This window comes from Rana temporaria, chromosome 8 (genome assembly GCF_905171775.1).
Source record: "Rana temporaria chromosome 8, aRanTem1.1, whole genome shotgun sequence".
NCBI lineage: Eukaryota > Metazoa > Chordata > Amphibia > Anura > Ranidae > Rana > Rana temporaria.
In genome coordinates this window covers 183,685,038-183,699,033 of record NC_053496.1, presented here as the reverse complement: position 1 = coordinate 183,699,033, position 13,996 = coordinate 183,685,038, and the positions used below count along the sequence as shown (strand labels likewise).

The window sequence follows — 13,996 nt, the reverse complement described above, 5'->3', positions numbered from 1 at the left end:
CCCGATGTGACTTCATTTTATTTTTTGTGAAATGTAAAAAACATGATGGTGATGAGGGGGTTCAAACATGGAGCTTGGCAGTTGTATGCGGGGTCGGTGCAAGGATTTTTTTCTACACAGCGAAAGTGTGCGGAGCGCTCCCAGAGCAAATACTGGTCGGGGGGAAGGGGTTACAAATACGAATCCCCAGCAAGTAGCTGGGGGGGGGTTCAGATCCCCCCCCTCCTCCTTCTGGCACCCTAAAGGTGGTTGCCTGAGCAGCCTTATGCTATGGGTCGTACACAGAGGGAGGAGGGTGTGAAGGGGTCAATGTGCAGGACAAGGGAGGTTAAGGGGTTAATATATGGTCACGTAAAGAGACAGGCTAATAATGAATTCTACAGAAAGGGTTAAAAAAAAACATTTATACCAATTGCGGTACACTGCAAGGTACAGATCCACTCGGATTGACTCTGTACTCTGCAAGGTACAGAGCCACTCAGGTGGCTCGGTACACTGCAGGGTGCAGAGCCACTTGGATTGACTCGATACACTGCAAGGTACAGAGCCACTCGGATTGACAAGGTACAGAGCCACTCTGATCAACTTGGTACACTGCAAGGTACAGAGCCACTCTGATCAACTTGGTACACTGCAAGGTACAGAGCCACTCTTATCGACTTGGTGCACTGCAATGTACAGAGCTACTTGGATTGACTCGGTACACTGCAAGGTATGGAGCCACTTAGATCGACTTGGTAAATTGCAAGGTACAAAGCCACTCAGATCGACTTGGTACGCTGCAAGGTACAGGGCTACTCGGATTGACTTGGTACACTGCAAGGTACAGAGTGACTCAGATCTATTAGGTGCAGCGCAAGGTTTAGAGCCACTCAGATTGACTCGGTACACTGCAAGGTACGGAGCCACTCGGTTTGTAGTAGACTCCAATGATAAGTCCATCAGTTCATAGACCCGTCTATCATTCCTCCCGTAATTCCTCCTCCACACCATCACCACCTCCAACCACAAGATCACCTTTCTTCCTCATATCTAACATAGAGAAACCCCCCTCCATCTTTTCTATGTCCCGTGTCCCTCAAAACAAGAAGGATCAGCATGAATACAAACAGCCCAGTCTTGTGAGGAGTCAAGCCGTGTTTCTGGAACACCAACCACATTCTCACCACTGAAACCATCAATAGCTCCCATTCTGCTCGGCAGGTTTCTGGATTTTGTGTGTTGAGTTACATAATTTTTTTTATAGCACAATTTTCGAGGTAATATAATGTTTCTAAGTAATTGAGGGATCTCATTATTTACTGTCTTAACCAGGGTTTGACAAATTTGCTTGGAATCTAGGAGCCAGCTAAAAAAGTTAGGAGCCAGAAAATGCGTGCCGAGCTCGCGCGCAGAAGCGAACGCATACGTAAACGGTATACAAACTCCACACATGTGAGATATCGCCACGATTGGTAGAGCGAGAGCAATAATTCTAGCCCTAGACCTCCTCTAAACTCAAAACATGCAACCTGTAGAATTTTTTTAAACGTTGCCTTTGGTGATTTTAAAGGGTAAATCTTTGTCGCCGGGTAGAACTCTTTTTTCTTAAGTGTACATTCCATCCCATAGGACCATAATCTTGTTCTTCTTTCACACAACCTGCTCCGTCATACTCTGTTCAATACTCCGTAGGGTCCTTTTCCCCATTGACAAATCCCTCTGTGTATAAAACGTTTGCGTTAATATATTATTATTTGTAATAATATATTTTCTTATTCTGGCGTTCTCTAGCTATTCTGACTCTCCAGTAACCATATACTGACCTTTCCTCTTGATGGTTGCTATTGTTTTTTGCTCTTTTACGCTTATTTTCCTTTTCTTGGGTTTGGGTCTCCTATTGCTCCCTAGATGTCTCTGTCTTTCAACAGTGTATGTCTCTCGCTGTCTCTCCTCTGGTTTCTATTTGTCTTTCCTCGTTCTCTCTCCTCTTCTCCAGGGTACATCCTTGCAGCTCCGAGCTGCCCCGTCTCTCCCGATATTAATTATCTTGACAGGCTTAATTTATTGGCAGCAGCGGCCGAAAATGACAGGGCCACTAAAGTGTGTATTAGAGTCAGACGGGCTGTGCCGGATCAGCGTGCCCCAGTTGCTGTGCTTAGACTAGGAAGCATTGCCTGTGCCGTGTGTCATGTGTGTTGGAGTGATTGCATGTGATTGTTGCCCGTGCGCTTGTCGCACGAATCTGACATTTTGCTGCCGATAAAGTCTGGACAGCTGGATTGTCTAAAGGCAGCAGATGCTGTGTTTGTGTAGAGATGGAATGCGAGCATATACTTTTATTGATGGGGTCACAGTGTCATCAGGGTTTGGAAAATGTTGGCACTAAAAAGTTCTTTATATTAACCTATCAAACAAATCCGATTACTGGAGTTTTTTTTTCTTTATTGTATATTCCAACCCATAGGACCGGCGCTCCGCGGACTAGGCCAAAGCCGCAGCCTCGCCTAAAACATCCTGCCCGCAGCTGGCCGTGATCCTGGGAAAAGGCCGCGAGTGGCATCCGAGGTCTGTAAGTTTTAGGGAGGTTTTAGGCATCCTTTTCCCAGGATCGCGGCATCTGAGGTCTGTAAGTGTTAGGGAGGGAGGGGAAACTGTACTGGGGACACAATAGGGGAACAAACATTTGTGCTGAAGATGAGAGGACAACGGAAAAGGGCGGGAATAGCATTGACCATATTTGGTCAATGATGTCACCATTATCCCCTCCTCTTCTCTATACAGTATATAGCAGATGACAGTTCCGAAATCTGTCACTTGGTGAGGACGGAGCACTGTCTGTCTTTTTTTTTTTTGGTGAGGCGAACATCACCTTTGATAACATTGAAGGAGATTTGTTTTTTTTAAAGCAATTGGGCGTCTTTATTTATAGGCTACATTTTTTGGTGAAAAGGTATGTACCGCTTTACTCGTTCACCTATTTTTAAAGAAGCTTTAGATTTCAATATGTTTTCAGCAGACCCCCACAACCCCCAGGCCAGGGTTGTGGTGAAGAGGTCCTTGTCCTCAGCAACATGATACCTGTCAGAGTCCAGATCTGAACCTGGGACCTCTGTGGTGTTTGGCTGTGGGGCTTCTTGCTAGGCCACCTGAGATGTTGCACAGCTCCCCGCCTGAACTCTTGGACCCCCTTGCCTTGTATCTTGTCTCTGATGAACTTTAAATTCTTTGCTACTCCCATGAACTTTCTGATTTAAGCCATGTCTCTTTTGTGAATAGGTATGTACCCTTGACTCATTCACCTATTTTTTAAGGGGTTCAGATTCCAGTTAGCCTCCCGGCTGCCATAACCACCAGACCTGGGTTGTGAGTCCTCAGCAACATGGTACTCTCCCATGTTGAGGGTATGTGGCCTGGTATGTTTTTTTTTTTTACATGGGGTCCCCCCCTTTGAAAATCCATACTAGACCTGAAGGGCCTGTGTGAATTGTGGTGGGCTCCTCCATTAACATCAATATCAGATTCACATTTAGGATAAGGGTGACAGGGCTGGGCTCAGCCCTTCCTTCTCTGTGCTGGCTGCTCAGCTGTCGGCTGATTGCCAGCTCCTATCTCTCCACAGTGACTCACCTGCTGATGATATCCTGCTTGTCAGTCCTGCCTACTTAAGCCGTCCAGCTCAGTTGTTCTCTGCCTTCGCCTTGGTCAACATCAGAGATGATCTCCTGCGTTCCCAGTGCCGATCTTGACCTCCCTGGGGCCCTAAGCAAAATGACATGTCACATTAAAGTTGGGGGGGGGGGGGGTGGGCCATCAGTGACATGTCACATTAAGGTTGAGAAGCAGGGGGAGGGGGTGTTTTGCTGTCGGAAATGACATCTTACATTAAAGTGAGAAGCGAGGGGTGCTGACTTCTTACCTCTTCTCCCATGGAGCCAGCGAGTTGAGAAGTGGGGTGAGGGGCTCTTACCAGGCGGTGCCTCTAGTAATTTGGGGGGCCCTCCGCAGCTTTGCTGGGCCCTAAGCGGCTTGCATAGTGAGCCTATAGGGCGGATCGGCCCTGTAAGTTCCTGTTAAATGCACGCTGGGAAATTTTGCGGACTGCGCAGTTCGTTCGGCGCGGGGACGTGCCTGATTTAAATATTACACCCCCCCCTAACCGCCGAATTTGAATTTGACTCAAAAACTTGCGGCGGCTTAAGGTAAATCAGATAGGTTACGCGGATCTAAAGATCCGCTAACCTATCTGAATCCGGCCCCCTAACTCTAACCTACAAAAGGTGTAAAGCCAGGAACTTGGCTTATAAACAGAGGGAGATGGATAATCACTGATTGGTTACTAGGGGTGGATTCAGGGGTGCCATGGGTCTTGTAAAGCAACATAGGAAGGTTTTTATCAAGATAGGGAGTTCTTTTTTCAAGCAACTTTTGCCTAGGCATCTCTACGTGGCAAATTACAAGCTGATTAGCAAAAATATATTTAACTCTCTCTTGGTGGGAGTGAAGATGACCCTAGGGTTGCCACCTCATCCCTTTAAACCCGAACACCTTTGAATTACACAGGTTCTGAGGCTAATTAAATGCAGATAAGGCACCAAGTGAATTTAATTACCACCTTAATCAGCCACAGAACCTGTGTAATACATATGTGTTCGGTTTTAAGGGATGAGGTGGACAACCCTAGATGACCCCATCTATAAGGATATACAGTACATACAAGGCCATGTTTACACTACGAGAGGTTTCTTGTGGCTGCAGATCCTCTGAGCTCCCCAAGGTGATCATCTGACTTCTAGCCAGACAGGAAGTCTCTATGGAAGACAGGAAGTGATGTCAGGTACAGACAGGACGTATGTAAAGATATAGCTAGGAAGTTCCGGTTTAGAGGTGAGATAGGAAGATGTAGAGAGAAGACATTGCAGGAACTGGCAGTAGAGGAGGTAATACGATTTTATTTTATTATAGCTCTGGTCAGTGACCATTCTTGGCAACCAAATTTCTCTTTCCCCTTTAAATGCCCCTCTTTTCAGTCTGATGTACACACAGACAAATAAATATATGATTTACCTAAAAAAAATAAAAAAATGTTTATATAGCTCTCACTTTTTTATCAGACTTTTATTTTTCCCTTATGGAGCTGAAAATACTAGCATACAAGAAAAATTTGACCAGACGTCAATCCCAAATAAAAGTTTACCCTGTAAAGGTTAATTTTTACCTCAGAACGGAGCTGCGATATCGACTAGTCTTCTTCAGAAACCAACACGACCGGGGAGTGCCGATCTCCTAGTCCTCCACAGAGCTCTGTGACTCCTCTTGCTGATCTTCTTGTCACTACAGGACACCGTACAAAGACAGAGTAGTGGGGTTGAGGTCACCAGGCTTAAAAACCAAAGCATACTGAGGAAGAAGGAGATCAGGACATCAACACTCCAGGAGGAGTTTGTTTCTGAAGAAGACTTTAAGTAAATTTTGATGGAGCTCTGATTCCAGCTGAAGCCCTCTTCAGGAACCAACACAACTGGAGAGTGACAATGTTTTGGTCCCCCCACAGAGCTCTGTAGTTCCTCCCTCTAATCTCTACACAGTACAGGGGCAGAGTAGTGGGGTGGAGGTCAGATTACTGAGGGAGAAGGAAATCAGGACATCAACACTCCAGGAGGAGTTTGTTTCGGAAGACTTTAAGTACATTTTTATGTTCCTGAAAGGAGCTCTGATTCCACTTGAAGCCTTCTTCAGGAACCAACATGACAGGAGAGTGATGATCTCTTGGTCCCCCACAGAGCTCTGTAGTTCCTCCCTCTAATCTCTACACAGCACAGGGACACAGTAGTGGGGTTGAGGTCACCGGGCTTAAAAACAAAAGCGTACTGAGGGAGAAGGAGAGTGATGATCTCTTGGTCCCCCCACAGAGCTCTGTAGTTCCTTCCGCTAATCTCAACAGAGTACAGGGACAGAGTAATGTCGACTGAAGTCTTCTTCAGAAACCGACCAGGGAGTGCCGATCTCGTGATCCTCCACAGAGCTCTGTGACTCCTCTTGCTGATCTTCTTGTCACTACAGGACACGGTACAGGGACAGAGTAGTGGGGTTGAGGTCACCAGGCTTAAAAACCAAACAGTACTGAGGGAGAAGGAGATCAGGGCGTCAACACTCCAGGAGGAGTTCGTTTCGGAAGAAGACTTTAAGTAAATTTTTATGTCCCTCAACGGAGTTCTGATTCCAAATGAGGCCTTCTTCAGGAACCAACATGACTGGAGAGTGATGATCTCTTGGTCCCCCCACAGAGCTCTGTATTTCCTCCCTCTAATCTCTACACAGTACAGGGACAGAGTAGTGGGGTTGAGGTCATCAGTCTTAAAAACTCAGAGCACTGGAGGGGAGGAAACCAGCACATAAAAACTTCGGGAAAAGTTTGTTTTTGAAGAAGACTTTATCCAGCATTGGTCTTCATCAGAGTGGATACAAGTAAAGCAGAACAACAGAGCACACTGTCCAGGAGTGCCCACCCCAGCCATTCTCCAAGATATCTAGGCAATCAGTAAACAAAGGATTTTCCAGTATCAGGAGTACAGTGGCCGAAAGTGATGACACAGGGCAAGTAGCAGATATAAACAGCATTGATTCTAAAATAGCTCCACAATATTATATTTATAAACTATAATAAGAAAAAGGTTTTGGAAGTCACCAAGAAGATGATGGAGCTGCTGACAGGAGAGGTGAGCGGTTTCCCGGGAATTCTGGGACATTATCCAGTAACAGACAAGGGATGTGTCTGGATGGTGACTGTATCATTGTGTGTGTCAGGTTCCTATAAGGTGTCAGGATGTCACTGTCTATTTCTCCATGGAGGAGTGGGAGTATTTAGAAGGACACAAGGATCTCTACAAGGACGTCATGATGGACAATCAGCCGCCCCTCACATCACCGGGTAAGAGGAGACTTTATTGTAAAGGAGAGAGCAGTACGGAGGCTCCACCTAGATCCCCCATCATCTGATAAACACATAGAAACAATGGATTCAGTCAGTGTGTGTGTTTCCTACAGATGGATCCAGTAATGGGAACCCACCAGAGAGATGTCCCCGTCCTCTGTATTCCCGGGATTCCACACAGGAAGGTCACACCATCCCCCACCATCATCAGGTAGTTGAGGAACAATCACTGATAGTTATGATTTATACACAAGCTTGTTTGTTGCATTGAATGTTTTATTATATATTTAGAGTGGCAACCTCAGGAATTATAATATTGTTATCAAAGAAGAGTATGATGAGTATGGTGTGATGAGGGAGCTTTCTGAAAGACAGAGGGATCTCTACGAGGACATTATGTTGGAGCTACCTAGAATCAGGAACCCACCAGAGAGATGTCCCCGTCCTCTGTATTCCCGGGATTCCACACAGGAAGGTCACACCATCCCTCACCATCATCAGGTAGGTGGAGTTGAGGGTCGGAAACATAAAGTGATTGAACACTCTGACATGTGGAGATGATGTGTGGACTCTACAAGATATTTTTTATGTGATCTCACATCATAAATACTTCTATGTTATTCTCCTCTGCTATGTGCCTTTCGTTTTCTAGCTTAGTCGCCCTGATTGCAGCCTTACATTTCTTGTTGCGTTCTTTGTAAAGTTGGAATGCTGATGATGATCCCTTGTTTTTTTTAAGTCCTTCTCCTTCGCATTTCTATGCATTCCAGATGTTATTTTCTGCCATTCTGTTGGTTTAGGGTGAAGATCTGATGAACATGAAAGTTGAGTGTGACGTAGAAGAGACGTATGTGAGGGATGATCAGCAATATACGGAGGAGGCTGGAATGACGAGGACATTCATAGAGGAGGACACTCCTACAGAGATCAGCACAGGTGACCCATAATATATTCTTCTCTTATCTCTGCTCGGCTACTGCACACTGATTGGGCGGAAGCTGAGTGGTATCGGCCAATGTCTTCTCTCGGGGAAGTTCCAAAGGAGCTTTGACTGAAGAGGGGGATGAGTGCCAGCTGGTCTATCTACCTGATCCAGATGGAATCTTGATGGAAGTGACTGTTACTGTACACTGGAATTGGTTAAGAGTAGGGTGGGAGCTGAGTGTTATCGGCCAACAATAGGTTGATAATTGTCCCCTCTCTGTACTGATACCCGTATTGAAAATTCAGTTTGATTTACCTTCAAAATGAGTCTTGGAAATGAAGCTACAATGGCCCGGATTCACATACATTGGCGCATATTTATGCCGGCGTAGCGTATCGAATATACGCTACGCCGACGGAGCGCATAGAGGCAAGCACAGTATTCACAAAGCACTCGCCTCCACATCTACGCTGGGTTTCCTCGACGTAAGCCAGCGTAGGTGGAAGTGGGCGTGAGCCATGCTAATGAGGCGTGACCCCATGTAAATGATGAACTGAGCGTCATAAAGATATGAATAACGTACAGCGTATGCGCCGTCCCATGGACGCATCCCAGTGCACATGCTCAGAATCACGTCGAAACAACTGCCTAAGTTACGTCGAAACACTCTATGACGTGAACGTAACCTACGCCTAGCCCTATTCACGTACTACGTAAACGACGTAAAATACGACGGCTGTGTTCCCTGGTCCATACCTTAGCATGACTTGCGCCTCATATATGGGGAATAAAAAAAACGCGTATATTATGCGCCGGGCGCAAGTACGTTCGTGAATCGACGTATCTCCCTCATTTACATATTCAATCGTAAATCAATGGGAGCGCCCCTTGCGGCCAGCGTAAATATGCGCCCACGATACGACGGCGTAGGAAACTTACGTCGGTCGGATGAAGCCTATTTTCAGGCGTATCTCGGTTTCAGAGTCCGGCGCATAGATACGACGGCGCATAGTTACACTTACGCGGCGTATCTCGAGATACGTCGGCGCAAGTGCTTTGTGAATCCGGGCCAATGTATCTAGTCGAGGTAACTTCTGTTTTGGTCTTTGAATGGTCAATGGATCATTGAAGCTGAAACTATTTTAGTTTACGAAAAATGTGTTCACCGCTAATATGTATGTAATAAGAAACTCCAAATTTGTTCCACCTAATAGCTGATGTGTCACGATGGAGGTGAGGCGATGAACTCCGATCCAGGAGGACTCATCAGTTTTGCCTAATGGCCTAACTTTGGTAGCTCCCCGGAGCCGATTTGGAAACTTCGGAAATTTAACTTCGGCAGCTCTCCAGAGCTGATGTAGAAACGTTCATTGTTTTTGTAGATAGGATGCAGAGGAGAGAGGCCTTCAGCCTGGAAGAGCTCATTGAAATGGTGCGATATCTTGACGAGCAAGGATATGACGATGTCGCTCCTCCTAACGTCTACAAAAAAAAAAGCCAAATCATGACCGAGCTCTCGAACCGGCTGCTCAAAATCTGTGGGAAGAGCCGGACCAAGCGAGAAATCCAGAAGCGATATTCGGACCTAAAAGTCCGCGAGCCTCTCACCATGAGAAGGATTCGAAGAAGGCTTCAAAGATGTGAGTACCTTTAGAAATAGATTTTCCATTATATTTATATATGCTTCATTAACCACTTCTGCCCCGGGCCATTTGGCTGGACAAAGACCAGAGCACTTTTTGCGATTCGGCACTGCGTCGTTTTAACTGACAATTGCGCGGTCGTGCGACGTGGCTCCCAAACAAAATTGACGTCCTTTTTTTCTCGCAAATAGAGCTTTCTTTTGGTGGTATTTGGTGGCTTTTATTTTTTGCGCTATAAACAAAAATAGAGCGACAATTAAAAAAAAAGCAATTTTTTACTCTTTGCTATAATAAATATCCCCCAAAAATATATAAAAAAAAGTTTTCCTTAGTTTAGGCCGATACATATTCTTCTACATATCTTTGGAAAAAAAATCGCAATACGCGTTTATCGATTGGTTTGCGCAAAAGTTATATCGTCTACAAAATAGGGGATAGTTTTATGTCATTTTTAATTATATATTTTTTTTGTTTACTAATAATGGCGGCAATTTTTATCGTGGCTGCGATATTATGGCGGACACATCGGACACTTTTGACGCCATTTTGGGACCATTCTCATTTATACTGCGATCAGTGCTATAAAAATGCACTGATTACTGTATAAATGACACTGGCAGAGAAGGGGCTAACCGATAAGGGGCGTTGAAGGGGTTAAGTGTGTCCTAGGGATGTGTTCTAACTGTTGGGGGGATGGGCTACGTGCGACACTGATCACCGCTTCCGATTACAGGAAGCGGTGATCAGTGTCCTGTCACTAGGAAGAACGGGGAAATGCTTTTTTACATCAGCATTTCCCTGTTCTTCCTCTCCATGAGAAGATCTTGGGTATCCCCGCGAACATCGAATCCGCGGAGCTTGCGGCGGGCGCAAAATAGGATCTACATCTATAACATTTTTGCGTTGCCCCCAGTAGCTGAATTGGAGAACGCATACGAGGGGGGCAATGACTCCGAGCAAGAGTTCCTTCTTCAGTTTGATAACCCCGAGGAGAGTGATGCACCCCAACCAGAATCCAGAGAGAACTCCCCACCCCCAACTGAAGAGGAAAGAGGAAAGGTAAGATGTCACGGGGGATGATTCCTGAAAATGGATAAGAGAAAAGGGGCAGCTGCCTATAATGCCGCTCCTTCAGTTTGCGGGTTTGTGCCACCATTTATACCTGGACCAGCGTTCTTCAATCATCTATTAAAAATCCTGAGCCACCGCCCCCCAAACCTCCACCCCCCCCCCCCCAGTCTGAAATGTTACTCACCAATGGGAAAATAAGCCTGGAATGATGCACACAACCACCTTGATGAAATAACGTCACATCAGAAGCCCCCAGAGGTCCTCCGATCACAGAGGAGGGCATTCTATCACGCTAGAGGTTCACTTTCACATCAGAGGTCCTCCTATCACATCACAGGGCCTCCTATCACATCAGAGCTCCTCCTATCACATCAGAGCTCTTTCTATCACATCAGAGGTCCCCTTCACAGCAGAGTACCCCCCCCCTTCATGTCAGAGGTTCTCCTATCACATCCAAGGCCCTCCTATCACATCGGAGTTCCTCCCATCACAGCAGAGGTCCCCCCTTCACATCAGAGGTCCTCCGATAACACCAGAGGTCCCCAGATCACATCAGAGGTCCCCTATTACACCAGAGGTCCTACAATCACATCAGAAAACTCCCATCACATCAGAGGCCCCCCTTCACAGCAGAGGTCCTCCAATCACATCAGACGTCCTCCTTTATATCAGAAGTCATCCTATCAAATCAGAGATCCCCCTTCAAGTTAGAGGTCCTCCTAACACGTCACAGGTCCTCCAATCACATCAGAGGTCCTCCCATGACATCTGAGGTTCTTCAATCACATCAGAGGTCCCCCCTTCACAGCAGAGTACCCCCCTTCGTGTCAGAGGTCCTCCTATCACATCAGAGGCCCCCCTTCACAGCAGGGGTCCTCCAATCACATCAGACGTCCTCCTTTATATCAGAAGTCATCCTATCAAATCAGAGATCCCCCTTCAAGTTAGAGGTCCTCCTAAAACGTCACAGGTCCTCCAATCACATCAGAGGTCCTCCCATGACATCTGAGGTTCTTCAATCACATCAGAGGTCCCCCCTTCACAGCAGAGTACCCCCCTTCATGTCAGAGGTCCTCCTATCACATCAGAGTTCCTCCCATCACAGCAGAGGTCCCCTCTTCACACCAATGGCCCCCTTCACATTAGAGGTCCTCTTATCACATCAGAGGTTCTCCTATAACACCAGAGGTCCCCAGATCACATCAGAGGTCCCCTATTACACCAGAAGTCCTACGATCACATCAGAAAACTCCCATCACATCTAAAGGTCCTCCTTTCACATCAGAGGCCCCCCTTCACACCAGAGGTCCTCCCATGACTTCCAAGGTTCTTCCATCACATCAGAGGTCCCCCTTCACAGCAGAGTACCCCCCCCCCTTCATGTCAGAGGTCCTCCTATCAAACCAGATTTAGACCTATCACAGCAGAGGTACCTCTCCATAACAAAAGGTCCTCTTATCACATCAGAGGCCCACCTATCACATCAGAGGTTCTCCTATCACATCAGAGGTCCCCCCTTCACATCAGAGATCCCCTATCACATTAGAATCCCCCCCCCCCATTACATCAGAGGTCCTCCAATCCCATCAGAGGTCCTTCCATCACATCAGAGATCCCCCTTCACGTTAGAGGTCCTCCTATCACATCAGAGGTCCTCCCATGACATCCGAGGTTCTTCCATCACATCAGAGGTCCCCCTTCACAGCAGAGTACCCCCCTTCATGTCGGAGGTCCTCCATTCACATCAGATTTCCTCCTATCACAGCAGAGGTTCCCCTTCACATCAAAGGTCCTCCAATCACATCAGAGGTCCACCCATCACATCAGAGGTCCACCCATCACATCAGAGGTCTTCCTATCACATCAGAGGTCTTCCTATCACATCAGAGGTCCACCAATCACATCAGAGGTCTTCCTATCACATCAGAGGTTTTCCTATCACATCAGAGGTCCACCAATCACATCAGAGGTCTTCCTATCCCATCAGAGGTCCACCCATCACATCAGAGGTCCACCCATCACATCAGAGGTCTTCCTATTACATCAGAGGTCTTCCTATCACATCAGAGGTCCACCAATCGCATCAGAGGTCTTCCTATCCCATCAGAGGTCCCCCCATCACATCAGAGGTGCACCTTCACAGCAGAGGTCCTCCTTCATATCAGAGATCCTTCTATCACATCAGAGGTCCTCCTTCAAAGCAGAGTACCCCCCTTCATGTCAGAGGTCCTCTTACACATCAGAGTCCGTTCTATCACATCAGAGTTTCTCCTATCACATCAGAGGTCCCCCCCTTCACATAAGAGGTCCTCCCATCACATCAATGATCCTCCTATCATATCAGAGCCCCCCCCCCCTCACAGCAGGCAGAGTACCCTCCTTCATGTCAGAGGTCCTCCTATCACATCAGAGGCCCCCTTCACATTAGAGGTCCTCCTATGACATCAAAGGCCCTCTTATCACATCAGAGGTCCACCCATCACATCAGAGGTCTTCCTATCACATCAGAGGTCTTCCTATCACATCAGAGGTCCACCAATCACATCAGAGGTCTTCCTATCCCATCAGAGGTCCCCCCATCACATCAGAGGTCCACCTTCACAGCAGAGGTCCTCCTTCATATAGGAGATCCTCCTATCACATTAGAGGTCCTCCTTCAAAGCAGAGTACCCCCCTTCATGTCAGAGGTCCTCTTACACATCAGAGTCCCTTCTATCACATCAGAGTTTCTCCTATCACATCAGAGGTCCCCCCTTCACATAAGAGGTCCTCCCATCACATCAATGATCCTCCTATCACATCAGAGGCCCCCCCCTCACAGCAGGCAGAGTACCCTCCTTCATGTCAGAGGTCCTCCTAACACAACAGAGGCCCCCCTTTAACATCAGAGGTCCTCCTATCACTTTAGAGGCCCTCTTATCACATCAGAGGTCCTCCTATGACATCAAAGGCCCTCTTATCACATCAGAGGTCCTTCTATCATGTCAAAGGTCCTCCAATCACAGCAGAGGTCCTCTTATCACAGCAGAGCCACAAAGGGACCAGTTGGTAGACGACTTTTCGCTAAAATCATTGGCCGTCAATCGTAAAATACGTCAAATAAATGTATATATATGTTTTTTTTTTGTTTTACAGAGAGAAGAAAACAAATTTCTAATTCCAGATTCCGATTCCCAAGCCGAAGGCCAAAACCATCACAAGGAGCCACCTTGTACGTGTCATTGTCACTGCCACCAAAAATACTCCCAGCTGGTAAAGAGACTGGACGCTATAGATAAAAACATCGACGAGCTGAAACAAATCATGCTGGAGATCAAGAAAAAACACTCATGACGAGCCGAGGAACTCTTCTCAGGCCTACGGATGGGAACTTCTCCTCGCCGTGGGCTGGTCTCCGCCCCTTCACTCTCTCTTATATATTGTATATTCATAGCGTACGTTGGA

General features: G+C 46.7%; 1 protein-coding gene across 3 annotated transcripts in view; it reads left to right on the top strand.

Annotated features, from left to right (window-relative positions):
* The window catches only part of LOC120909571, a 21,103-nt gene extending 7,107 nt beyond the window's left edge, over positions 1 to 13,996 (top strand). The window contains exons 4-7 of one of the 3 annotated variants that reach the window (XM_040321336.1): positions 7,714 to 7,849; positions 9,221 to 9,478; positions 10,398 to 10,540; positions 13,688 to 13,996. In XM_040321336.1, the coding sequence (XP_040177270.1) occupies positions 7,714 to 7,849; positions 9,221 to 9,478; positions 10,398 to 10,540; positions 13,688 to 13,885 (735 nt within the window). In that variant the 3' untranslated portion in view covers positions 13,886 to 13,996. Of the gene's footprint in view, positions 1 to 7,713; positions 7,850 to 9,220; positions 9,479 to 10,394; positions 10,541 to 13,687 lie in introns of all 3 variants that reach the window. The other 2 variants (XM_040321335.1, XM_040321338.1) reach the window with 2 other exon arrangements.